At 35.7% G+C, this 27,893-nt stretch overlaps 4 protein-coding genes across 4 annotated transcripts; 1 reads left to right on the top strand and 3 right to left on the bottom strand.

Annotated features, from left to right (window-relative positions):
- The first annotated feature begins 262 nt into the window (after positions 1-262).
- Positions 263-2,433, top strand: LOC142549722 (uncharacterized). Its single transcript, XM_075658819.1, has 5 exons — positions 263-470; positions 543-595; positions 1,506-1,682; positions 1,797-1,877; positions 1,983-2,433. The coding sequence occupies exons 1-5, from the start codon at positions 411-413 to the stop codon at positions 2,143-2,145; spliced, it is 534 nt and encodes a 177-aa protein (XP_075514934.1). The 5' UTR covers positions 263-410; the 3' UTR covers positions 2,146-2,433.
- A 343-nt stretch (positions 2,434-2,776) lies between these two features.
- Positions 2,777-7,161, bottom strand: LOC142549721 (uncharacterized). Its single transcript, XM_075658818.1, has 2 exons — positions 3,042-7,161; positions 2,777-2,943 (listed from the first exon to the last, which is right to left on the bottom strand). Exon 1 carries the CDS (start codon positions 6,038-6,040, stop codon positions 3,227-3,229), a length of 2,814 nt encoding a protein of 937 aa, XP_075514933.1. The 5' UTR covers positions 6,041-7,161; the 3' UTR covers positions 2,777-2,943; positions 3,042-3,226.
- Positions 7,162-12,055: 4,894 nt separating this feature from the next.
- On the bottom strand, positions 12,056-21,615 carry LOC142550297 (salicylic acid-binding protein 2-like). Its single transcript, XM_075659524.1, has 3 exons — positions 21,188-21,615; positions 13,436-13,585; positions 12,056-12,478 (listed from the first exon to the last, which is right to left on the bottom strand). The coding sequence occupies exons 1-3, from the start codon at positions 21,560-21,562 to the stop codon at positions 12,188-12,190; spliced, it is 816 nt and encodes a 271-aa protein (XP_075515639.1). The 5' UTR covers positions 21,563-21,615; the 3' UTR covers positions 12,056-12,187.
- Positions 21,616-23,121: 1,506 nt separating this feature from the next.
- Positions 23,122-24,744, bottom strand: LOC142548267 (salicylic acid-binding protein 2-like). The gene is made up of 3 exons (XM_075656588.1): positions 24,273-24,744; positions 23,652-23,789; positions 23,122-23,554 (listed from the first exon to the last, which is right to left on the bottom strand). Exons 1-3 carry the CDS (start codon positions 24,654-24,656, stop codon positions 23,273-23,275), a joined length of 804 nt encoding a protein of 267 aa, XP_075512703.1. The 5' UTR covers positions 24,657-24,744; the 3' UTR covers positions 23,122-23,272.
- Positions 24,745-27,893: the final 3,149 nt, after the last annotated feature.

Genomic DNA, 27,893 nt, shown 5'->3' with positions numbered 1-27,893 from the left:
ATCAAATATTGATTCTCAATTTTGATGGAATCGAATTGATTTTTTTACTCATAATTGAATATTAATGGAGTTATTATAATTTATACAACACCAGAAGTTGTTAGTTTTTAATAATAATTCTAAAAATAACTGAATAAAAAGTTAGAAAAAAATCACGTTTGAGAATAATATTTTCATGGAAATATTTATTGAGGTTGTTTTTAATTTTTTTTTGGGATTTTAAATAAAATTAAAAATATAATATAATTTGTAAGGTAGGTCATGTAAATAATTCAGGTATCAAAATTCAGTACTCCGCCGCATCATAGATCTGAGCCAGCGAAACCCCTAATTCGAAAGCCCTAATTTTTAACCTCGTGGAACTTTCAGTTGAACTAGATTGATAGACCTCTTTGATATTCTGAATTTAAATGTCAGACGGAGAAGTGGACTGGGACTCCGATGCGCCCGAGGAGTTTACTTCGCAACAGGTTTGCTCAATTCTCATTTATTAGCTTTAAGTGTTTAATTTATTGTGAAAAAATGCATTTTTTTTTACTCAGGGGATGCAACAAGACGAAGAGATAAGGAAAATCCAAAGAGAAAATAAGGCCAGGCATGAAGTTATTTATCGAGTTTGTTATTTTCCAAAGAATATGTAGATTACCTGCTTTGAGAATCTGTTATTGTGAGACTTGAGCAATGAATTATGTCTTCAGAGTTCTGTAGCTTATACGTCGGTATTGATTTGGTACCCCATTAAGTTATATGTTAAATATTTGGTACTTGGAAGATTTTAAAAGTATCTCTTCAAATACAATTATTTGTGTTACTAAACGGGGATTCAGAAGAGGAACTATTTACTTGGTTTAGATATATCGTGTCCATTTGTGATTGACTTTGCCAAGTAAGAGATCAAATACAGTTTATATTGCTGTATTAACTTTCATGGATGTTCATATCCTGCTTTTAGTGGGTTAATTTTTCTTCCTGTACTATCTAGGTCCTCAGAGACTAAAAAGGCTGCCTTGGGAATCTTAGGTTGAAGCACCTCTGATAGTTACTGTTTCCCATAGTTGAACCTGGATATTCTGTTTAGTGAATCTGTAGGAATCTTACCTCGGGTGAATTTGAATCAACTTTCCTTAACCTGCTTGCCTTTCTCCTTGGCTCCAGCATCCTCTTTCTGCTTGCTGTAGCATTGGCCTTTACCCCAAATTGATGCTTTGCTGCACTACTTCTTTAGAAAAGTTTGAAAGAACGAGCTTTTACTTGTTGATGTGGTGTGGAAGAGAACTCTTACATTGGTTGCAAGTCAGTCAATATGTTGTCTTTGTTTGTATCTATATTTATCATTGTTGTGATTTCTTACAAATATTTTGTCCTTGAAATTTGGTGTCCTTTTCAGGTTCTCGTTTGGATGCACTTAAATGACACTATTTTCTGCTTCTGTTGATAACTGCATGCTACTTGTGAATTCAACTTGTTGATGAACTATCATTTACAAATTTTTTGATTTTCTTTAGGGTTTTTCGTGAAGGGAAAGAGCGTCGCAAAAAGTTGGCGCAAAAATTGACTCCAAAGTCTCTACCAAAAGGACAAGAAACTAGTGATAAAGCAATCATCGAAACACGTGAAGAGTCTCATGTCAACAAAGGAATGCTACCGGACGACATTGTCAAACTTCTTGCAGCTCGTGAAAAGTACTAGTCCTTGCTTTATTCGAGTTCCTTGATTTTTTCTGTTCCTATGTATGTACCATCTTTACTTTCTGAATGGTTATATGAATTCTAACCAATGTCGCATTTAATCCACAGGATAGTTTTTACATCAGATTCTGAGGATGAGAAATCCGAGAAGACGCCAGCCTCAAGAAAGAGAAGACCAAAAAAATCTGGGTTCAGCTCTCTCCATTTCTTTTTACATAGCCGCCACAAACATATGCTCTTGTCGTAGATGTTTTTAACCCGAATTAACTACAATTTCTTTGGTTTGTTGAGCAGGTTAGAACCCGTTATTTTGAATGACATGCCACCAGCTCAATGTGTGCAGAATTCGCTGGACTTTCTAAAGAAACGAAAAATGCAGGTTTCAAGATCTGCTGCCGTTTTGAATAATTCAAAACAAGCACTGCGCCTCCTGTCCACTTCTGGCTTGCTAAAGTAGAGGATATCAAGGAAACAACAGCCAGTACTAAACGTTTATTCATCGTGGCATGTCAAATGATTTATTTTCATAATTATTTACCTAATGAAATTGTACTTCAGTGAGTTTATGAACACGCTGGTGAAGAGTGCAAAGGAGTTGTGAAAAAAGTGTACTCAGCGTAGATGCTATGCAATTTTCACATTATTTTACTCATGAAACCAGTAGTCTGTGAAAGTTATTGCATTTTACTTTTAAGTGCAAGACGATAGTTCTGAAACAATTAATGGAAGATTTCAAATTACATGGCCTATAGGTTGCTCTTAAAATATGCAAGTTCCACCTTTCTGAAATGCACTAGATTGTTTTCTCAATGAAACTATTAAATCTATTAGTTCTTGATTGGTTTAGCAGTACGCATTTTCGAGACAAGTATTTGAATTTGCATCCAATCAGCACGCAAAACTCATAGTTAAGACCTACTCGGTGGAGGATGAATGAAGGAAACGCTTTTTTGATATCATGCCACAGAGCCACCATTTCCACACTAGATTTAATCATTTCTTGCCCCCAGTTCGGTTCTGCATTACTGGAATCAGTAAAAAGAGATGAATCATTCAAGAATTAGTCAGTGAGTAATTGACCAGCTCGATTTCCTGAAGCTCATAAAAATTGAACACGATGAATTATACAATACAGGTGTAACGTTGGAGCAAGTAAAACATGATCGTTTTTACACAGGAAATTGATTCGGTCCACATATCAGTGTGGACAGGGAAATGTCAGAGAGCATTCATATCCAATGTAGTTCATCACTACCTGAAATGATAAAAAATGTTCTAAAAATAACTTTACAGGAATCCCAAAAAGCAAATGATAAATTCCAACCAATAAAAAACAAGAATGAACAAATTCACCAGCTTGCCGCAAAGTGCGGGAGGTTTTCTCTGGAACCGAGTGTTTTTATTATTTCCTTTCTTGAATTCAACTTTCTTGTCTGCCCGAAATAAATGAGATACATAAATATAAGCAGTAAACCTCTGAATCTTCAGTTTGTAGCCATAAGCAGCGAACCGAAAGCATGGCTACCAGCTCCCTAGTCTCAATTTTCCGTCTCTTCCGCTACAGAAGGAAGAACGCCGTCTTTTACAAAGGCTGGATCAAGAAATTTAGCCACAAAGGCCCACAACTTGTAGACATCGTCGAAATTGGTTAAAAATCCAAGTGAAGCAGTAACAACCTCAACTCTGATGAATGCACTTTTGCCGTCATGTCTGCCATTCTCCATCGGTTTACAAAGGGTAGTATCATCTAGACACAAAGATAGATGCCTGACATTATCGAGAACCCGTATGTGACTCAGTATTCCAACACCCAAAGAAATACCATGTGCTTCAGCCAATTTTTGAACGATTTCTGGACTAATCAGGCCCCGATTTCTGTCCCTCACGTTGAACGCCACAGCCGCACCTCTTTCATATTTAATTTTAGGGCCATAAATATAAACGAGGGGCATATTATCCGTTCCAGTCGAACTTGACAGCCTTAATTGGAGCAACGAGGTAACAAGCCAATTGATCAAGAACCGCAGACGCGAGGTGGTCTTGTTGAGACCAAGCATGTTAATGTGATCAAGATGCCTGCAGTTTATCTCTGGTTCACCCCTATCCGAATCTTGTTCATCTCCGTGCTCTCCGTTGCTGATATAATCATCATCGTCTAAATTGATGGAAGATAGTTCTCCTGGTTCGGCAGAATGACCAAGACGAGCTTTGTTGTTATCTTCGGTGTTAAAGGATACCCTGCCCCCCTTGATTCTTGACTGATCAGTCTCTTCTAATCCAAAAAATCTGCCACCCGCAATTCTACTCTTTTCTCGCCTTTCTAGTAACCGAAATTCACCTTCTGTCTCTCTTCTTATAGCACTCTCCTTCTCAAGGCATATCCCAGGAACTGACCCGTTCTGAATAGCCCGATGCTTGGAAACAGAAGGGAAATCATGGATGCTTGAGTCCTTTGCAGCAAAATTACTTGGTTGATTGGTCTCTGGTTCTTCTTCGATCTCCTGAACATGCTGACTATCGGGAGTACTGCATTTTCTTGATTCAGGGTGCCCCTCTGTATATTGTTCTTCTTCAGGAATATCCATGAAACGGGCTGATTCATGAGACACGGATAGAACAGCCGCATCAAAAGATAAGACGTGGCAGTTTTCATGATGCCCCATGTTAAATTTATTGTCATACATTGGACTACTTGATAATTTTGATGCTTTTGGAGAGGTTAGCTTATTATTCTTTCTGCCAGAAAACCAAGCTGGTGGCTGTGGTGTGGACAACTTTAGTCTGCTTGAATGACCAGCATTATCAGAACCGAGCGGACTCTGACCCAAATCAATCCACAGTGAGTTATCGGAAGATTCATCTTCACTAAATACCGGGCTTTTTATCACCTCTCCAACAGAAAAACTTTCAGATTCTTCAAATATGGTGCTCGCCCCATCCCTGTCCGAAACATTATCTTGCTCCATCTCTGTCTCAAACACGTCCCTTACCTGAGCAGAAGTGTATGCTCCAGAAAAGGCTGGTAACTGAGATCCTGGGTTGGTTTCAGAATTAACTTCACCATTCCCATTAGCTTCATTTTCGTAACCAAATCCAGGAATATTATCCATTGAATCGCTCAGGTACAGAGGAAATACGGGAGTGATTTTCACTATTCCAGACCCCGCATGACCAGACTGATTTTGAAGGCTACTCATCACAGATTTCTTGATCAGAAGGCATCCAAATCCGGTCGGGTCGTAACCAAACACCCTGTAGAATGACGTGATAATAAAATCTGGCCGAAATAAAGACAATCCAAGAGAATCCATGTCCTTGGGACCCAATGCCCCAGCATCAAGCAAGACATGCCAATTGTTTTGTTGAGCCAAAGCCATCCACTGATACGAGTACTTGGCTCCCGTGACTCTAGACTGAACAGGGAAAACAAAAAGACCATTTGCCGAATCTTTCTTTCTCCTCTTTTTGTTTGAAATTTGTTTTCTCAAATCAGCCGAACAGAGTTTGAGGGTCGGCCATTTAAACCATGCACTATGAACCTTGGCACCTTTCTCTCTAGCACACTGACCCATCCAACTTACAGACTGGCTTTCGTGGTCGAACATGGTCAACAACTTCTTGTTGGTGTGAAAAGGGTACGATTCAGAAAGCAATTTAAAGGCCGAGCCACGGCTTACAGTGAAAACTAGACCATATTCATTTTCCGGTATGTTCAAATAATCCATTATCCTGCTCTTGATATCATGTTCTACAGTTCCTTCCTCAGCTCCCCCATACAAAACATGATTACTCAAATTGGCAGTAATCTCAGACAAACTAAATGCAGTAGATTCCCAATAATGTACAGTTTGAAGCAAAGAAAACAACCCGAATCCACAATAGTCTAGGCATACCCTTGAAGCAGCACCCGAGAGATGTGAGTATTCATCTTCTCTAAGCTGATCAATCCTCTCCGTTGACTGGTACTTAGGGTACATTGTAAGGAACTTGGAAAATGCCTCATTAAGCTGTGGGATTGCATCCCCCAATTCAAACGTGCGCTCAGCAGCAAGAGCAGTGGCTCGGAGGAATTCTTTCTGGGCATTTAATCGCGCCAGAGACCTTGATCTGCCCAAGCCCTCGTCTTGATTACACAATGCCTCGGAATCCATATCTTTGGATTTAACAAGGGATCCATCTTCAGATGCTTCTTCAAGAGCCTCCCTCAGCTTGTGTTCTTGAAGTTTCCTCAGAACTGATGGATTCGACCTAATTTCATCAGTCGAATGCTCCGACCCATCACTTCTTCTGCTCTTTTTGTCCAAGATTAGAGCAGCACAGTGAGATATTGGCTTCCATAGTGAGAGATGCATTAAAACTTTCCTTTTGTCTATCCCCCCGCAAGTAAACAAATTCAATAATATATATAAATACAGGAGTTCTTGGTTTAACTTTACATATATATTTTTTATTTCACTTTAATCTGTCCCAGAAAAGTTGGCTCGGTTTCAAACCTAAGTTGCAAAAGCTAAAAGGAATCAATGCCAGAAAAAGCTTGCTCCCGAATAGACACCTTTGGTTTCAAATCTCGGAACAACTATCTTACGGAGGGAAAGTGCAAGAACATTCGCTGTCTATTACAGAACTCAGTCGAAAAAATCTAGTTTGATAGCCCAATAGAAAGCACGAAATGAGGATTCTTCAAAAAGAAGAGAATAAAAGTGTACCCAACCCACAAATTATGGGGAAAGCATGGATTTCGAAGGTTCTGCACTTACAGCTCAGGAATATAAAAAAAGAGAGAAAAAAAGAGAAGGAACATCGCCGAGCAAACCACATATATTCAAGATCCAATATTTTAAAGACTCAATCTTTTAGCATCAAATTTGCGAAACACCCAATTAAAGGATAAGAACAATAACACAGAAACAAAAAAATCCCAGATTTCAAACAAATTGCAAAGGAAAGGGAGACGCCTAAAATCGAATGCTAACAAGAAAAACACAACCACCCAGCTATGCAAAATCCGACACAAGATTTCAGCTCTGTAAATCATATAAAAAAATCCACTTTCCCTGGATCACCTAAAATACCAACAAAAACTCCGATACATCCTTCAATTTCGTGAATAAAACCCTCACAAGATCTCCCCTTTGTAAGTCACACAAAAAACCCTTCTCCCGCTCGTCTTCAATCGCCTAAAAGACCTACAAAAACTACAAATTCTTCCCAAATTTCCACGTTCTCCCCTCTCTCTCTCCTCTTCTCTGCAGGTCAATAAAGAGCAGACCCACCCCAACAACTGCACATTTATTACAGTATTGAATCCAAAACATATCCCTCATTGATTACCACTACCCCAGTTTGCTCTCCCTATTTAAGTATTCGTCTCTCTCCTCTCTTGCTTTGACATTGACCCTAGTGGGGGCTAGCGAAGCTATGGTGGAATTGCTTTTTTATGTGTGCTACACTAAACCACACCCTCCCCTTTTACGTTCTTAACAAACCAAAGAAATCTCATTTGACTTTTACACATCCAGTACGTTTATTTGTTTATTTATTTGTTTATTTGTTTATATCAATCATCATCTTTTTCAGTAGAATTACTAAAGGATTTTGAGAACTTAAGTCAAATGTAAATCCAAATTTTTAAAAAAATCTCTGAAATTTTACAAGAATCCGTGACCGTTTTTCCCGTTAATATGTGCACGCTATCAGTATTGGAAATGAGCATAGACTAAAATTTAATCGATCTAATTCTTCTCCGTTAATATTTGTACTTATCATTACTCGAAACAAACATCGACTAATTTTGTGTCAAAGATGTAATAAAACAAACAATCGATCAATCCAATCGGGTTAATTCTCTCGGATATTTTTTATCTAAAAATAAAATCCATATTCAAGAACTTGGAAATTTGAATTGAATATGTTGTGTGAAAGGAATATTTTATTCATTTATTATTTTGATAAATTGATATTATCAATTTATGATTTTATCTTTCTAGATTATTGATTGATTTATTTCTAGATTATGAAATCTTGCTTGTTTTATTTCTATGTGATAAGATCTTGTTGATTTATATCTAGGTATTATATGATTTGTTTTTAATATGATCTTTATCTCCAAGATATTTTATCCATGTTTAAAATAGTTTTGTCCCTAATGAAAATTTTGTTTCTATATTTTCTAGGACTCTTTTATGGAAGGATTTCTAGGTCAAGCATTGGATATAAATATGGAGGGACTCACGACCGCGGAGGTGTGCTGCAGATAGTGTTTTGTAGAGAGAGAGTTGGAGAGAAGAGAGTCTTTTTTGTGTGAGTCTTTTGGTGTGATTCTTTCGTGAGGTCGGCAGAGGAGCGCATACATAGAAGAAAAATAATAAAGCCGAACCTATTTTAATGAGATGTTTTTGTGTGATCAGGTGATCACTTTACAGTGCAGGAGAGCTGCTGGAGTTTGTCTCTGAACACACTCATAGTTCAGAGTTGAAGATTTTCGTGTGAAGAGTTTGTGTGATTGATTCATTGTTATACCGTGTTGCTGATTGGTGTTGCCAACATTCGAAGAACAACACTGACCGCAGAGTGCTGATCGAAGAGTGGTTTCATTTGGTTTTAAGCAATACGTGTTTGTTTTATGCATCTAGATTTGATTTGTGTTTTTGATGCATATTTTAATTTTTTGGAGTGTCAATGAATTTAATTTTATTATTTTCACTAGTATTGTTTTGGTGTAAATGATTTACATATTTTCTAGTGAAATTTGTGTCATGAGGTATCGCACAAGTATTCGTACCTGTGCATAATTTAAATATGGTGTTTATTCATTAAAGTTTACGTGTGTGTTAAAAATAAATTTCCGCTGCATGTTATGCGCTCGTGTTGACAACACCAGAGCACAATACTAACTTCTGATACACACATTATAATATTTTAATTAATTTTTTGTACGTTTATGAGCAACATTACTGTCATGGTGAAATCTAATCTGAATATCGACAGCTCGTCAACAAATTTTTTCCGTTAATTGCATGATTGTCGTTACAAAAAATAAGTATCGATTACATATGTGCAGAGAGTTGCAATAAAAATAAATAATCAATTGATCCAGTTATGTTAATTTTGATTTTTTTTTATAAGTTTTTTTATCTGAAAAAAATAACTTATTAATTGTTTACTATATTCGTGAATTCTTTTTGAATTTTTAATTAATTTTTTCAGTAGTTTAATCTATTTTATTGAAAAATTATAATATAAATGTCCACCTTACACGATTTGATTTTTAACTTGACTATATTATTTTTCATGAAACAGATGAGTGGAAATATAAAAGAATTATTCCCTGAATTTTGAATTTAACAAGGGAGGATTTTAATTATAAATATATACTATATTATTAAGTTTCAGACACTTAGAATAAGTATTTTAGAGGACACCAAAATATTTAATTTTATAATTACTCTTCTTACCCTACTAAAAACCTCCTCAAATCACTACGTATTTTACAAAAAAAAAAATCTAAATAAAACTTCCATTTCAAATCGAATAACTTTTCTAAAATGAAAATAATTTTGTGTTAATTGTTTAGTATTATTTGATCAAATTAAAAATAATAATAACGCATACAAGGCTTGTGCATATTTTACTAGTAATAATTAATATTTTGAATCGATTGATGGTTATTTTTCAACAACTCTAAACAATTTACGAACTGTCGATTAGCCATTAGTTATATGCAACTATCCACCTAACCCTCGTTTATTTTAACAAGTCAATCATCAAACCGAGTATGTCATATTTGACACGGAATCAAAAGTTATCCATGTCTTAAAATAAATAATTATTTCAATAAGTAATTTTATCAAATTTTTGCATGAAAAAAATCCACAAATCTTACCCAAAAAAACTTTGATATTTTCATTCGCAGCACTTTGAAGAGTTTAAATTAATTTTATGATATTTAAAATATAGTGTGTGAAATGATTAAGTTGAATGATTATGAAATTTATTATCAAGGTATTATTATTAAAATCAAATATTTATCATCATGTCAAAAGTTGAAGCTGATAATTAAGATATATTTTTATTTTTTTAAACTAGTGGTAGCGCTAGATTCTTGTACTAAGCAATATGTGAACATGAAGAGTTGCACGTACTTAGGTAACAATAGATCGGGTTGTTAGGCTCATGCTAGGGAGGGTCGTGCCTTACCACTGATGCTGGCTTGTATATCTTCGAGACCAGTCATAGTCTTTGCCTATTATCACTCATGTTCTCAACAAAGATAATATTATTCGTTAATCTGTTAAGATATAAGAAGCCAATTAGATCAGACGACACAATATAAACACCTTGACGTACGATGGGTTTTTAGAAGATCACTCGTCTCATTACTTCTTGTTAAGATCAGAAGTTGAGCTTAATGCACCCTAAAAGTTAGTTCAAATGGGAAGATTGATCAACTTCATATATAGAACTCTCAAGAATTTAATCTTACCAACGTGAGACATCTAACACACTATCTCACGTCCATGAATGAACACTTTGAACGTGAATATACAAAAAATTAGCGAGTCACCCACATGGTAACCCAACACATAACGGTGGACATGCGTTATTATATCATATCAAGATTGTGACTTGAACTTAACTCCACAAAAAAAAACCTTAAGAATATTGTCCAAATCTATACATATAACATAACTCAATTATGCAAGATTGTCCAAGTTCATATATACAACTTTTAAAAATTTAATATAACCAACGTGAGACATCTAACACTTTCTCAATTATGCATACTTAACTGATATTTATAATTATTAAGATTGAAAATATTGATGACAACCATACCAACTTTTTTTTAATAATAATTACAAGGGAGATGGACATGACTCGAAATCGAATTCTCACCAACTTGGCGAACACGTGAACTGCTGGGTTACAAGCCCGGTCTCAACTTTTATATATCATGCTTAATTAAACTAGCTAATGACAGTTACAAGTAGGAAATGGCAACTTGTAACCATCACACAAAGTCTCACAATAATATGATATGCAATAACATATATTTTAATACAAGAATATACGATGTCACTGGTAATAAATGGCCGAATATCAGATCTATGTCTAGTTCATTTTAACATCGATCGACAAACATCGACATAAAGTTATCCGCTCCGTTCAGTAATCATAATTATAATTTATAACTTATATAATAATTAAATTATGGCTGCGTGAAATAATAAATGTACATATAACTAACATATTTTTATCAATTTAATTTTTTTTAAAAAAACATTTTCTAAAAGTATTTATTTACTTTTAGCTTAGATGACTCATCATAAAAAATATATGAAAAAATCATTAATTTATTTTTAAAAAAATTTCTAAAATTATTTATTTACTTTTATCTTAGATGACTCATCATATATAATCCACCTAATATATAGTACAACAAATTTAAAATATTTGTTTATAATAATTGACTTTTTGAAGTGTTTACGTGCACAATTGATCGTGATCAAGACATTAATTTTAAAGAGTGACATGTATTGGCAAAATCAATAATTGAATTGTTCCTTGAAGATATGTTAACACATCTTGTTTGGTTCTAATTTCAATCTCATCCTATTTGCATTTGACTTGGATCATTACTTGTCATTCGGACCTCATGTATGATGTAACTTTCATTATTTTTATATTGAGTAAGTCTCTTGTGAGACGGTCTCATGAATCTTTATCAGTAAGACGGGTCACCCCTACCGATATTCACAATAAAAATAATACTTTTAGCATAAAAAGTAATATTTTTCATTGATGACCCAGATAAGATATACATCTCACAAAATACGACACGTGAGACCGTCTCACACAAGTTTTTATCTTATATATTTAAGTATGCACACACTAGCAATCCAATGTGCTTAGATAATTTAATTGTGAGGAAGAAGAAATATTTTTAAAAATATTATAGTAGATATAAAAATGAAGCATGAACATACAGAACATCAAAATTACATTTTAAAAAAACATCATACATGGACAAAATTGAAAACGTGTCCGTTGTTATTCTAAAACAATTACTATGACGTGTTCAAATCAAGTATTATATAATGTCGTCGTAACGAAAATTGAATTTTGAAGATTATTATAATCCAAACCAAAAGCCCACCTAGGCTAGGCCTCTTGGATTGGGTAGGAACCCAAATCTATGTAATATGGTTGTACCATTGTACTTTTAGCGTTATTCATTTAATTTTCACCCACTCCGTGTTATATGGGATGTAACTAAAATTTCGGAACTAAGAGGCTAAAGAAAAAAATAATACTTCTAATGATATTTTAAATTCAAGTTTGCCATAGTTTGTAACGAAAATCTTGAATTATTGAATTTCCTTACTCTTTATTGGATAATATAATATCTTGTCATAACATAAACATTATTCGAAGCCATGAAATCCCACAAGCATAAATCACAAAGGGCTCACGATAGTCGAACCATATTTTTTTTGAAACTAAGCATACTTTTTTGTTATCTCCACAAGATACTGGCAAAGTTCTTGAGGAGTGGAGAGCATTGCCATGTGATCTGCATTTTCAATTTCTTTTACTTCATCTACTCCAAAGTTTTCAATTTGCCAGAGCTGAAAATTTTTGGGAATTGCCTTATCTTGAGAGCACACAACATAGATCCTCTTCACAGATCCAAACCCTTCCTTTGAGAATGGACTCTTTTTCCACAAATCTTCACGAAATAGAGAGGATGGCCTCAACAACGCATTTGCCAACATCCTGCCAGGACCACACAGGAATCATAAAATACATTTCTTAGTTATGGCGTCTGCTCAAAAAGAAAAAGAACATACCGCAGTGTCTAAATTTGTTCCTGGTCGATGTTTACCCAATAAGAAAAGTATAAACATTCGTGCAATGTACTTGTTTTACTACAAATATAAGGATATGTGCATACATTATTAGGTGCTTATAGAAGCTTGTGAGAATTCGTATCAACATTGTACATCTATTGGGTAAGTGTCACATTGGCAGTGGACACGGAGATGAGAACCGAAGGAGGACACCATATCAAAGATGATATATATACATGTCTTGGCATGAAAGAAAGAATTTATTATTAAATTATATTTTACTTTTTATATGAGTTTTGATTTTCTAGACTAAGTTATTTATGATAAAATTTATATTAACTCTATGATATTTTTATTTAAAAGAGTTAATTTCTTAATAAAACTCTAAGTTTTATCTACAAGTTAAAAGAGACTATATATAGTGAAAGATGTTGCAAAGTAGAGAGACGACAAGAGAGAAAAAGGAAGAACGGATAATACATGTGTTGCTTAGGAAAAATAGAGTGATTAAGTATCGTCGTGTTTTTGTTGTGTTGTCGTGGAGTATCGAAAACATTCGAGGACAATACTTAATTAAAGTGTTGCTAGAAAATTGTTTATTCAACTGAATTTTGGTTTCACAAAATTTGCATCTATTGTGTTTAGTTATTTCTGGTGATAAGAAATTTAAGATGCAATTTGCACCTTTACTGTGTTAAAAAGGGAATTAGTTTTTTGTTATTCACTAGTATTTTTTTAGTGTGTAAACTTACTATTTTTCTAGTGAATCTTTTGCCCCACTTGTGCACAATTATTTTACGTAAATTTTTGTGTGTTAAATTATTTCGTTGCATACTGTCTTATATGTTACACCACCACATTCAACATTTAAATCTGAAATACACAGTTCTTCGATTAAAAGAAGAGAACCTGTGGGGAACATAATTGATAGAGCTTGGAGCTGACAAATTTGGGGCCGAACAACAGTGATGTTAGAGGATCTTCAGGGGTACCAATGGGTAAGAGTTCTGTGTCTAACCATTCTTCCGCCGGAGTTCGCTCGCAATACTTCAAATCATAAAAACAAATTTTCATATTAAAAAAAGTCAGAAATACCAACTAAATATGATTAAAATTTATAAGAAAGTTGTACGAATCGACGATGCTATAATTCATAAATTTCAAACTGATGTGATGACGCAATAAATTTTTAACCTAAGATGGTAGATATGATATTATTACATGGTCCACACGTTAAATGTAAGGATCTGGTGATACCCTCATAAGGATCCGGTTTGTTGTTAAACCCGGTTTATTACTTGGATAGTCCATATCAGAACCATTAGGCCGGGCATTTTCTTCAGGTCCCGGGCACTTCGCTCAGGACCCGGGCACTTCGCTTCTTCCCAAGAAATTATCGCAAATACCCGGGTACCCTACTACCCGGGCCACCTCGAGAATTGAACCACATTTGAGTATGATTGATACATGCAGTCTAATCTGTCAGAACAACTTGGACTTGGAGTGTCCTAGAAGCCATCAGAAGCTAGAGTATGGGCAACCGACTTGCCATACTTAGTAGGTGACACTGGAATGGAGGTACACACCCCCTTTTCTACTATAAATAGCAGGTATTAATGTCATTTAAATATTCTGAAATATTTGAACTCTAAGCATTACACATATTTTCTCTCAAATATTGCTTGTGTTCATCTGAAAACCTGCTGACTTTAGCATCGGAGTGGCCACGTCGGACACCTCTTCGGCGCCCATTCACGAGTTCTTTTCATTGTTTGCAGGTTCTATCGCAGCCATTATCTTCACTCAAAATTCTCAAACACTATAAATTGTTGATTTGATCCGTTGGAGCTCCTAACCCGGCTCACCCATTTCAGCGAGATCACATCATTGGCGCCGTCTGTGGGAACTTGAGCTCAAGACGTAGATACGGTTTCCATTCAAAAATAAGCCCAACTCTGCTTGGCCAATATATAAGTCCGACCCGCTCGGCACTCAAATTTTATCTAAGGATTTTCACGTGGGTTCGAAGCTCAGCAGCTATTCCGGATTGGCGTGGAAAAATATGTTCAATACACTCAGTAGCATACAGCTGTATTAGACACCTAATTTAGCTCAACCAGAGAAGTTTCACTCTATCGAAAAATGAATTCTGATTCAGTATTTTCCAGGTTAGTGATTTGGTTTGTAATAAAACTAATATAGCAGCAGGAGCAGAAAGGTTAAAATTCCGGGAGATTTGAGGCCCCGACACCATATATCTAAAGTCCGGGAGACACGAGGCCCCATCACATTTTCATAAAGCCCAGTGCACTACACCCTGGCTCGGGGAACCACACCTCGATCAACAAAAAGCCCAGGGCACTACACCCTGGCTCGGGGAACCACACCTCGATCAACAAAAAGCCCAGGGCACTACACCCTGATTCGAGGAACCACACCTCGACCATTCCCAAGACCCGGGACATACTCCCTGGCCCGAGGCTCCGCACCTTGGTTATTGATAAGCCCAAGGCACTACACCCTGGCTCGGGGAACCACACCTCGACCATTCCCATGTCCCGGGACATGCTCCCTGGCCCGAGGCTCCGCACCTTGGTTATTGATAAGCCCAGGGCACTACACCCTGGCTCGGAGAACCATACCTCGACCATTCCCAAGTCCCGGGACATGCTCCCTGGCCCAAGGCTCCGCACCTTGGTTATTGATAAGCCCAGGGCACTACACCCTGGCTTGGGGCACCACACCTCGACCATTCCCAAGTCCCGGGATATGCTCCCCGGCCCAAGGCTCCACACCTTGATTATTGATTAGTCCAGGGCACTACACCCTGGCTCGGGACATCACACCTCGACCAATCTAAATCCCGATATTTGCCTTCTTGCCCGATTTTCCCATTTTGGTTATACGCACCAATGTTTTATATCCGGGTTTAAGTTTGCTTACATCTGGGTCACTTACTGATTATGAGGCATTTTATTCATTATAAGGATCAAGATCCCGAGTACTTATTTGAAGTTACCGGTTAAATCGCAACATTTAGAAAATTTCCTGATTATTTTGTACACAAGCAATTATGTTACTCGGGTCTTTGAAGATTTATCAGGATATGACTGCAAAAATGATAAAGGGAAAATGAAGATTTCATTAATAAAAGCCCGAAGGCCGAGAACTTACAAATAAAAGCAGGAAAAAGAAGAAAAATGTGAGTGCAAATCCTATTCTATGTCCGGTTGCTCGGACCCTGACTGATCTTCTTCATCCTCGGAGTCTTCTCTCTCCTCCTCCCCGGCCTTTTGAAGTGATGCAATGGCTAGCCTAAAGTCTGGGAAGTTGGATTTATCTTTAGGCAAGAGCCCGGCTTCTTCAAATTGTTTGCGACATTTGTTGAAACTGGTCTTGAAGAGAGGATAAGCCCGATCTTCAACTGCTGCCTTGAATTCTGGGGATGTGAGGAAGGAAGTCTGAAGTTGCTCCCTCTTTCGCTCAGCCTCAGCCAGGGCCTCCTCCGCGGCATCCGCCCGGGACGTCTGCTCAGTCATACCCTTCTGCCAGGGATTTATTCTTGCCTTCAAGAAGAGAGATGTGTTCTCGAAGGGATTCCTCCCGGGCAAGACTTTCTTGTAAATCATCCCGGGCTACATCGAGCGAGACATGAAGGGCAGCCATTTCTTTTTCATGAAGCCCTTTCAGCCGGGCGATCTCTCCCTGGAGACGATCATAGATCTCTCTGGAAGCCCGGACTTGGGGAGCTTGCCGAGTAGCTATGGCAGCTACCTCTTCGAAGGCTGATATCAGCATTTGCATGCCCTATTTCCAAGAAAGAGGTTAGAAACAAACAAGCAGAAGAAAATGAAAAGAAGGGTAAGGAAACTTACTGATAGAAGCATGTTTGAGCCATCGAGGAACCGAGGACCCGGGGTGGAGCTCTTTAGAATCAACATCTTCCTAACAAGGTTCATCCCGAGTGCCGGAGGGGATGGGTGCTGGATTGGCTTGCCCGAGAGAAACCTTGGCCTCCTGCCTGATCATCTTCGACCAGAATCAACTCGGGGCTTGTGATAGCCTTTCGTTTCCTCTGCCGAAGGGGGATATGATCTTCTTCATCCTCCGGGGAGCCAGGCGTCTCCCGTTCTTGCTCAGTATTTTCCCGGGCTAATTCCTTCTCCCGAGCCGCTGCCTCCTCGGCTGCTTGTTTCTTCCTTTCAGCAGCAGCCTTCCGGGCTGCCAGCTTCTTCTCCTTGGCTAGCCGCTCAGCCTCCCACTTTTTTGCAAAAGATTCTTGCATCTTATCTGCATTAATGAAAAAACAAAGGTCATCACAAGAGACGAACATAAATGAAGAAAAGGAAGGACAAGACAGTGAAAAGAAAGTTACCGGGTTGAGAACCCGAGCCAGCCGCCTCATCAATCGCCCGGTCTATAAGGTCTTCAACCCGGGCACTCAACCCATAGGCAACCAGATTCTCATGAGAGATAAGGGTAGAGGAGGAGTATCTTTTGCCATCTACCAAGTCTTGGCTTCGGGTATAAAACTCCTCAAATTTATAGGCACGAGGAAGGGTGGGTTGTTGAGGAAGGGAAGTAAGAAACTCTGTTAAACAGGAGAGAGGACCAGGGAGTCGAATATAAAAGAATCTTCCTTTCCACCCCTTCTAGGAAGAAGGGATATGTCATCAAGGAACAGGGCATTTAGCCGGACAGTGAGGGAGAAGGCATTATCTCCCAGTCTACAAATGAAAAAATAGTGGAGAATGAGGGGAGTGATAAGGAGATTATTCATTTTGAAAAGAATATAGGCCGAGGCCATAATGCGGAAGGAATTCGGATGAAACTGGTTAATGGGCACGCCAAAGAATTCAGCAACCTCGATATAAAACGGAGGGAGGGGAAAACGAAGACCATTTCTGACTTGGTCTCGAAAGAAAGTGGTGTACCCGGGAGGAGGGTTATTGGCTCTATCGAAAGGACGGGGAATCAGAATGGAAAAATCAGAAGGGATAGACCCTAGAACCCGGAGCTCCTCGTCCGCCCCCGAGCGCAAAGTGCTGCTCATTGAGGAGAACCAAGAAACTCGCGGGGCCCCAGTAGAAGGATGGTCAGAAGCACGGGCTTTGCCCTTACCCTTGTCCTTCTTCAGGACCCGAGAAGTGCCCGAAGAAGAAGGTTTAGTTTGGTGGGCGGTAGGCTTTTTAGAGGTTTGAGTAAAACGATGGCGAGGAGGAGAAGGGGGGAATCGGAGCGCATCGCGGTGGACTCATACCCAGATGAGCCTCGCGCATTGGCTCCCGAGGTGGAAGAAGTAGAATTAGACATGGATTAGAGAAAAGTAACTTACGAGTTTTTGAAGGAACTAGTTGCAGTGGCACAAGGTCGCCGGAGATGCAAGAGTTTTACGCGCCGGAAAGCTGAGAGGAAAATTTGCAAGAGCTTAGCCGCAAATTTGAATTTGAATGTAATTTTTGAAAAAAAGAGGGATAATATATGTAGGCGATGAGGGGAGATCTCGGTCGCTAATCTATATACACGTGGACGATCAAGATGTGTCTCGTAAGTTGTACCGGGTATGTGAAAGAACGTGCACGAATATCAATGTGTCAGACTTATCGGATTCTCGGAATATGGAACAGTTTTCGGCGAGAATTTAAGGCTAAAGCATGCTTCATAATGACACCCCTTGAACTGGCCGAGTATACTATACGACACAATATGCAAAGCCCGGGAGATTTGAGGCCCCGGCATCTTAGCAAAGCCTGGGAGATTTGAGGCACCGGCATCTTATCAAAGTCCGGGAGAGGCACCGGCATCTTATCAAAGTCCGGGAGAGGCCCCGGCATCTTATCAAAAGCCCGGGAGATTTGAGGCCCCGACATCTTATCAAAGCCCGGGAGATTTGAGGCCCCGGCATTTTATCAAAGTCCGGGAGAGGCCCCGGCATCTTATCAAAAGCCCGGGAGATTTGAGGCCCCAACATCTTATCAAAGCCTGAGAGATTTAAGGCCCCGGCATCTTATCAAAGTCCGGGAGAGGCCCCGGCATCTTATCAAAAGTCCGGGAGATTTGAGGCCCCGGCATCTTATCAAAAGCCCGGGAGATTGAAGGCCCCGAAATATTACCTTAAACACGGGTGGTGTCAGACCCCGGTATCTCATCCCATTCATGAGATCTTTGAAGCCCCCGATGCTCTTACACATTCTGAGTTGCGTGCTAAATAATAATGCAGGTATGACTGATCGGGACAGCGAGCAAGACTCTAGCCCGACTATTTTTGGGATGAGTGGTGATACCCTCATAAGATCCGGTTTGTTGTTAAACCCGGTTTATTACTTGGATAGTCCATATCAGAACCATTAGGCCGGGCATTTTCTTCATGACCCGGGCACTTCGCTCAGGACCCGGACACTTCGCTTCTTCCCAAGAAATTATCATCATAGCCCGGGCTCTCAAGCAAATACCCGGGTACCCTACTACCCGGGCCACCTCGAGAATTGAACCACACTCGAGTATGATTGATACATGCAGTTTAATCTGTCAGAACAACTTGGGCTTGGAGTGTCCTAGAAGCCATCAGAAGCTAGAGTATGGGCAACCGACTTGCCATACTTAGTAGGTGACACTGGAATCGAGGTACCCACCCCCTTTTCTACTATAAATAGCATGTATTAATGTCATTTAAATATTCTTAAATATTTGAACTCTAAGCATTACACATATTTTCTCTCAAATATTGCTTGTGTTCATCTGAAAACCTGCTGACTTTAGCATCGGAGTGGCCACGCCGGACACTCCTCCGACGCCCATTCACGAGTTCTTTTCATTGTTTGCTGGTGCTATCGCAGCCATTATCTTCACTCAAAATTCCCAAACACTATAAATTGTTGATTTGATCCGTTGGAGCTCCTAACCCGGCTCCCCCATTTCAGCAAGATCACATCAGGATCCTTGATAATTTTAATGTGGGATCCCAAAACTATAGATGTGATGTAACTCTAACATATTTAGACCTATTATTAATAGAAAGGTAGTTGAGAAGAAAATAACAATTTTTTTTAAATATAAAATAATAAAAACATTTTTAAATTGAAAGTTATATCCACCATCGTGTGATGTTTTACTTAAAAATATAAATGAATCAAGTCAATTGCAAGTTGTTCAGAGTTCGACACGATAAAAGCTCGATCGAGATCTTTTGTTAAAGTAATCGAGTTGAGCTGAATTTCGATTTCGAGCTCGACAATTTTATCGAGTCAAACTCGAGTTTAATGATATTTAGCTCATAAGCTCACGAACTTGTCCGTCGGCTCGACTGGTCTCTTGGGCTAATTTGTTGGGTTTATGTATTGTCCCATAACAATTAACTTAGTAAAATGAGAGTGACTGAAAACTATAAAAGAAGAATCACACTCCTTAAATGAATGTAAGAATGTTTGATCTCGAAAACGAGCTTGTTTAACGAACTCGAATCTGATTCGTGAAACATGATAAACGAGCTATTAACGAACGAACTCGAACCTATGTTTGTCTTAAACGAGCCGAGCTATTTGGCTTGACACGATTCGACTCGTTTAGCTGCATAGTTACACTGAATGAAGAATCAAATACTAAAATTTTTTTATTCCATTATTGGTGCAAGGTCAAATACTGGAATTTTTTCTTCCATTATTGGTGCAAGGTCAGCAGGATGTGGAAAAGAAACCAGTTATTACAAATTTAAAAGTATCTTAAATTTTAAGAAATAAATTACATGATTTTAAAATAAACCATCATTATCATTTTAACAGCAAAATCTATGGTACACTGGGATAATCAATATATATGTATTGGTCAATACGATGGTGAAGAAGATCTGAAATAAAATAATAATATATTGATCCTCATTAAAATTCTACATGATATTTAATAGAAATTGTATTCGAATTACGTATTCTTTATTTTTTTTTAAAAAAAGATGAAATTTTAATCATTCCTAACTCCACAAACAATATTTATATCTTTATTTATTAGAAAAAAAGCGTGTGAAATAATTTTCAATAAAAAATTTTCAATTTTATCTACAGATTTTCCCCAAATTAGAATCGAAATTGTTCCTAAACAAACAAGAATTGAAATTGCCTACATCCTCCGACTTCTTTTATACATTGTTTTAGCCATGTTTTTACTACTGATAATTTTAAAATCTCAAATCAAAGCCAATATCCGTAATTTGACTAAACTAAGAAAAGATCCACACAGTACAATATCTTTGGGGGTCCCTGATATATTTTCCACCATTAAATTATACGGATAAAGAAAAATTCAACGTCTTGGCCTTTGTTTATTTGATTATTCTTTTCTAAATAAGTTTATATATGTATAATATGATACTATGTTTTCTGGCTAAACGTTTCATTGACGTTGCAAGATGTTCACATGTACATCTATTGAATGTGATATCAACCAATCTCGACAAATTTGTTGCATTAAATGCTTGAAAGATGTTTATATTGACCGTCATAATAGTCGATATGGAGAAATATGCATTAAATACTTAGAAGATGTTAACATATAACACCAACGAGAGCATCCAACATATCAAAATTACGATATATGTATATATATTGAAAAATATAAGTTTATGTACTTAAATACGACAAAGTAGTTAGAAATTTTTACCATGTCCAGGACATAGGATGGACTATGTTTAGCATCAGGCATGAAGGCAGCCAAGAAAACAGCCACACCAATCTTCTCAGGGTACTTGTCCATTGCGACGGCTAAGTTCAATCCACCGAGGCTATGCCCGACTAAAACCACCTTCTCGTTGCGTGGGATCGAATCCATGACCTCAAACAACGGTGCCGTGTAGTCGGCAAGAGTTCGAACATCGTTCAAGCTTCTAGGGTGGATGCCAGAGGCCGACAGGTCTAGAGACGTGACATGGTGGCCGGCTGCCTCGAGTAGGGGCTTGAGTTTGTACCAACACCAAGCACCGTGGCATGCGCCGTGGACTAGAACAATATGTGCGCGCCGTTGCTTTGGGACTTCCATTGGTTTTGAGCTTAGTTATTTTGTTTTTGTTTGCTTGGGGAATATGCAAAAAATCTCTATATTATATAGAGGCCACGCGGAGGGAAAAAGATATAACATGTACCCGGGGGGCCCTTATATTTGATATTTGTTGCTATATTTGAACGAAAAATTGAATTATTTTCCATTGTAATTCAAAAAAAAGACCAATAATAGATTCCTTTTTTTTTTTTTTTAATTTTAAATCTAGAAAGAGCAATTCCCATGGGTCACTAAATAAAGAGACCAGAATAATAGATTTGACAAAGGTATGCAAGTTAGAGTGTTGATCGGTTGGTTCAGTTTTATATAATTTGTTTCGTTTTTTTCTTTTTGATTTTAAAAGTATATAATTCGGTATCTGAACAGTTTTACTTTGGTTCGATTCGATTTACATTGAACTAGTTCGGTTAATTCAGATTGGACAATTATTTTAATTAGTAATTAAAGTTTCTTTAAAATAAATTTATTATCTTCTTAATTAAAATTTTTGATAAAACATTTATATTTAAATTCTAAATGAATTCAACAAATCACAATAAACTAAAAATCTACAAAAAAATGAGACTTAATTCAATAAATCATTTTTATAAAATATATAATCTAAATTAGAATATTAAATATTATTAATCTAATTAAACTTTGGTTTTTCTGTTGATTTGATTTTGATATATATATAATCCAAACCGAACTATATAAACTTCGATTTTACCATTTATATTCAAAATTTTAAAAAAAATCAGTTCGGTCGAGTTTTCTATTTTTTCTAGGCAAAAACTCGTGTGAGTCGGTCTCACGGATCGTATTTTGTGAGACATATATCTTATTTGGGTCATCCATGAAAAAATATTGCGTTTTATGCTAAGTGCATTACTTTTTATTGTGAATGTCGGTAGGGTTGATCCGTCTCACATATAAAGATTCGTGAGACCGTCTCACATGAGTCCTATTTTTTTTCCATATAGATTTCTGGTTTTTTCTATTCAAACCAAAGTTTGAACACGCTTCAACGAGGATGACAACTAGCAATTTAGGAACTCGACGAAATTATATACGTATCCACATGTGATTCCCAGAGTAGGCCCTCAATAAATTCTTGGTCCCGGTTTTGAAACAAGTTTTTAAGAAATATTTAATGTCATATATGTATCTTTCGGGTACGATATGTTCCTATGTATTAAAATTTATCGTGTTAAATAAATTTTATTACTCTAAATGTCTCAACTTTAATAATATATATATAATCAACTAGGGGTGAAATTATTTTTTTTTCCCAAATAATTAATTATAAAAAGTATAAAAATATAGATATAGTAGTTGATATGTACGCATAAAATAAAAACTATTATTACATTGGCACATATTTATATTTAATAAAAAGTAACTATAAAAAAATCTTGATTTAGTACAACAAAAAATAAAACAATGAAAAATATGGTTGTAAAATAAATTACCTAAAAATTAAAACAAAAAAGTATAATACCCAATTTTTTTTTTTTGAAAATGTAATACCAAAATTTTTAATTCTTCAGGCATAACGTCATTTGGAACAATCAAATTTGAAACAAAAAAACGATATAAAATATTTTAATTATCAAATCCAATTAATAATATAAAAATAGACTAACAAAAAAAATTACATAAAATAAAAAAAAATTACTAACTTATTTATCATGTTAATTATTTCCAACCCTAAACATAACTTTTCGATATCTCCAGTAGACATTGGCAAAGTTCTCGAGGCTTGGAGATCATTACCATGTGATCTGCACTCGCAATTTCTTTTACTTCGTCCACTCCAAAATTTTCAATTTGCCAGTACTGAAAATTTACGGGAACAGCCTTGTCCTCAGGGCACACAACGTAAACCCTCTTCACAGATCCAAACCTTTCATTTGAGAAAGGGCTCTTTTTTGACAAATCTCCAAGAAATAACGAGCCTGGCCTAAGCAACATATTTGCCAACGCCACGTCCTGCCATTTTAGGTGAATTTAGCTCCCAATTAATCCAAATTGATTTGGTTCACGACAAATCTATCGTAGTTTACAGAAAAATAGGAAAAGAGAGAACCTGCGGGGAACATAATCGATAAAGTTTGAGGCTGATAAATTCGGGGCCGAACAACATTGATGTTACAGGATTTTCAGGAGTACCAACGGGCGAGAATTTTGTGTCTAACCATTCCTCTGCTGGAATTTGCTCGCAATACTTCAAATTTCAAAACAAAATCATTCTAACAAAGTTAATTAACAATCAACTAATACCGACAAAATATACGAAAAAAGAACTGATTATTGGTTTTTTAATTGGATCAGTGATCTGAATATATATATTCCATTAAGCAAAGTGGTGAAACACGACGTCGCGGTTTTAATGGATGGATTTCAAGTAATTCGTAAGATGGTTTAACATAAAAAAATCATTATATATAGGTAGGTGAGAAAGAAAATGAGCATTTTCTTAAAATTGGAAAATCATATGATATCTTGCTGATTCTATGCTCCAATCAGTGTACACACACACACACATATATATATATTTATATAATTTTGATTTGTTGCATATTCATCATGAACATTTATGTGTGCATAAATGAGTTGACACTTATCTATTACATTATATATCAAAATTGTACATGTAATAGGTGAACTAGTGACACTTAAACATACGAAGTAGTTAGAAAAATTTTACCCGGTCCAGCACATATGATGGCGCATGTGTAGTATCAGGCAAGGAGGCAGACAAGAAAACAGCCACACCTATCTTCTCAGGGTACTTGTCCATTGCGACGGCTATGTTCAATCCACCCATGCTATGTCCGACCAAAACCACCTTCTCGTCCTGTGGAATCGAAGCCATGAATTCCAACAAGGGTTTTGTGTAGTCTTCCAGCGTCCGGATGTCGTCCAGGCTTCTCGGATCGACACCAGAGGCCGATAAGTCTAGGGCCGTGACATCGTGGCCGGAAGCCTCGAGTAGGGGCTTGAGTTTGTACCAACACCAAGCACCGTGGCATACGCCGTGGACTAGAACAATACGTGCCCTCTGCCTACTAATTGAGACTTTAAATTCCATTATATCTGTTTTGTGTTTTTGTTTGAAAACTGAACATCCGACGGATGCATGCCTTTATACAGAGGCTAGGCCGAGGGAAATTACAAGGGATATTAAAAGTGGTTAGGAGTTAGGATCTAGGTATGCTCGGTCGCGCGTATTTAGAGCCAAATGAGTTCATCGACTCATATCCATCTTTTTTTTGGGCCCAAAAATTTTTAAAAAAATTTATTATATATAATACTAGATAGCCCGAACTATTGAATCTCTCTGATATATACTTCAGTATTTAGTTCTTTATTTGCATGAGTATCGCCGGAACCAACTATTGAATCTCTCTAATATATTCTTTAGTATTTAATTCTTTATTTGCAAGAGGATACTATTCTAAAATTTGATTGAATATCCAGGGCAATGTTGTACACATCTAAGTGGGTCCCACCCAAATTTAATAATTGAATAGAAGTTTATTAATCTACACATAATTTTAAGATAAACTAATGCACCGACACATATGTTAGTTTATATGTACAATATTTTTTATAATTTCATTTAGGTTATATATAAATGAATATCAAAATGTTAATATAAGAAATAATGAGAGACTACACTGTAATTTTGATACATAAATTAAAAAAATAAATAGAAAAAAGAAAGAAAAAAATCAAAGTAGGAATTGAACCTACTTGATGCTTAGGAAACAAATATTCTATCTACTAAGCTATATTAGTAAAAAATGCACACGTATTGCACGTGTTATTATTATTTTTAATTTGATCAAATAATACTAAACAATTAACGCGAAATATTTTTAAATTAGAAGAGTTTTCGATTTAAAAGGGAAGTTTTGTTTAGATTTTTTTCTATATAAAATATAAAGTGGCTTGAGGAGATTTTTAATAGGGTAAGAAGAGTAATTATGAAATTAAATATTTTGGTGTCCTCTAAGGGTCTCACACTTAATGTGGATGATCTATTTTCGGAGTTGACATTATTGAGGTGCTCATTACTAAGAGAAGCAAAATATGTCATTGATGTAGTGAATTACTTGAAGAAAATGGATGAGTGTTTCCCAAATGCTCATATTTCTTATAAAATCTTTTTTACTGTCTCGGTCACAGTAGCAAGTGCAGAGCAAAGTTTCTCAAAGTTAAAGCTCATCAAAACTTTTCTCCGATCAACCATGTCACAAGAAAGATTGAATGGATTGACTATATTATCGATTGAGAAAGAAATTACTGAACAACTTAATTATACAGACTTGATTAGTATTTTTAGCTCTAAAACTGTTAGACATATTGTTTTTTAGTGATCATTTTGGACATGTTTGATATTTTTATTTATTTAGTATTTTATATTGTCTTTAACGTATTGATTTAATTTGAAAATTTGCTATGCAACTAAAAATAATATGAACACACATTATGATTTAGAGGCCTCTTTTTAAAAGTTAGACTCAGGCCCAAATGTTGTTAGGATCGACCCTGTAGGTACGAGGAATCAATATATTTTGATTATAATTTTGTTATTTGTAATGAAATAATTTATCAAATATTAAATTACATATTATTTATTTATATTATTATATATCAGTAAGACAAAGTAAAATATATTTCAAATGACATTTATTATTGGATAAACTTGAAATTCATCATAATTAATATAAACTACTATATAAACACGTGAGAAATTGATTTGAATTTTATGATTTTATTTTCTAAAAAACAAAAATCCATATTTGAAATATATGGATTTAAAATTCTTCAATCCAAATATAACCTTACAGATATATTGTTTTCGATTTCTAAATTTCTAATAAATTACTAGTGATAGACTATTTGATGTAATAATTGCTTCGAATCATTTTCTAAATTTCTAATAAATTACTAGTGATAGAATATTTGGTGTTTAATAGCAATTATTACGCCGACCCAGTCTAACGGTATAAAACTCCTAAAAAATATTAATAGGCTAATACATGTTTATGTTGAAAATAAGAGTTTAAAATATTGAAAATTAGTGTGTGATAATATACGTAATTGTGTAATTATTTTTAGATTATTTTCAAAGAGATTCTTAAATAGGTCTCTCAATTTGTGAAGAAGATATCCAATTGAGTGGAGAAAATTTTATAAAATGTGTAATTTAATATATTTTGTGAGTTTGAAATGTTATTTTACCGTAAATAGATTTTATTTTACCGTAAATTTTTAACACGTTATCAGCACGAAACTCTAAGGTTTTCCATATTTTTTCAAGCCTCAAAACACAAGAAAAAGATAACATTATTCAAAAGTAAGAATATTTATTTTACTGTTTATATATTTTTGTTGTGTAACTGTTTATTTATTTGTGTGTATATTCAATATATAATATCATGTTATTATATAAAAGGAGTTTATAATACTTCATTATAATAACGTGACGTGATTATATTATTACACTATTTATATATTTTTATTGTGTCACTGTTTATTTATTTGTGTATATATATAATATCATGTTATTATATAAAAGAAGTCTATGACACCTCATTATAATAACATGACTGTGATTATATTGTTACACTTTTTATATATTTTATTGTGTTATTGTTTATTTATTTTTATTGTATATATATTTAATATATAATATCATATTATTATATAAAAAAAGTCTAAGACATATCATTATAATAACGTGATATATATATATATATATATATATATATATAATAATAATGTAATGTGGTATACATAATTATTTAAACATAATTAATATTATATGCATCATATTATTACCATAAAATTATGCATATACATACATTTATTTTTTAAAAAATTTTATTTGTTTAAACGGTCATAAACGGCTAGTTTTTGCCCTATAAATATGATTTCACAAACACATTCAATCACTCGAAACTTACTCTTCCTCCATAAAAATTTTTCTTCATCAATTTTTCGAGGAAGAAGAAGATGGTTCTTTCAAGGTTATTTATATAATTATTTTGGTTATTATACTAACTAGTCTTGTATTTATTGGAGAATATTCGCTTCACGTTTTTTCTTTATTTTTAAGTATGCTTGTACTTATAATTTTTTTGTTATTTTGTATTGTCGTATTAATAGATTTAGAATTTAACTAATAAAACGCATTGTCATTTTTTTCTAGTATCACTATGTCAAATTTAACAAAACTCGAATTCGTTACGCTAGACATTACGGGAAAAAATTATATAACATGAACTCTTGATGTAGAAATGCATCTTGAGTTATTGGG

Source organism: Primulina tabacum, chromosome 6, assembly GCF_025594145.1.
Source record: "Primulina tabacum isolate GXHZ01 chromosome 6, ASM2559414v2, whole genome shotgun sequence".
In the NCBI taxonomy this organism is placed as follows: Eukaryota; Viridiplantae; Streptophyta; class Magnoliopsida; order Lamiales; family Gesneriaceae; genus Primulina; species Primulina tabacum.
This window is presented reverse-complemented; position numbering and strand designations above follow the sequence as displayed.

What these genes read in the sequence shown, in the direction of transcription:
- LOC142549722 (XM_075658819.1), top strand. Translation starts at nt 411, where the DNA reads ATGTCAGACGGAGAAGTGGACTGGGACTCCGATGCGCCCGAGGAGTTT. An exon ending in CAAAGAGAAAATAAGGCCAG is followed by an intron (nt 596 to 1,505) that starts GCATGAAGTTAT and finishes GATTTTCTTTAG; the next exon opens with GGTTTTTCGTGAAGGGAAAG. An exon ending in CTTCTTGCAGCTCGTGAAAA is followed by an intron (nt 1,683 to 1,796) that starts GTACTAGTCCTT and finishes TTTAATCCACAG; the next exon opens with GATAGTTTTTACATCAGATT.
- LOC142549721 (XM_075658818.1), bottom strand. Translation starts at nt 6,040, where the DNA reads ATGCATCTCTCACTATGGAAGCCAATATCTCACTGTGCTGCTCTAATC.
- LOC142550297 (XM_075659524.1), bottom strand. Translation starts at nt 21,562, where the DNA reads ATGGAAGTCCCAAAGCAACGGCGCGCACATATTGTTCTAGTCCACGGC. An exon ending in CATCCTATGTCCTGGACATG is followed by an intron (nt 13,586 to 21,187) that starts GTAAAAATTTCT and finishes TATGATTTGAAG; the next exon opens with TATTGCGAGCGAACTCCGGC. An exon ending in CCCCACAGGTTCTCTTCTTT is followed by an intron (nt 12,479 to 13,435) that starts TAATCGAAGAAC and finishes TTATGATTCCTG; the next exon opens with TGTGGTCCTGGCAGGATGTT.
- LOC142548267 (XM_075656588.1), bottom strand. Translation starts at nt 24,656, where the DNA reads ATGGAATTTAAAGTCTCAATTAGTAGGCAGAGGGCACGTATTGTTCTA. An exon ending in CATCATATGTGCTGGACCGG is followed by an intron (nt 23,790 to 24,272) that starts GTAAAATTTTTC and finishes TGAAATTTGAAG; the next exon opens with TATTGCGAGCAAATTCCAGC. An exon ending in ATCGATTATGTTCCCCGCAG is followed by an intron (nt 23,555 to 23,651) that starts GTTCTCTCTTTT and finishes CTAAAATGGCAG; the next exon opens with GACGTGGCGTTGGCAAATAT.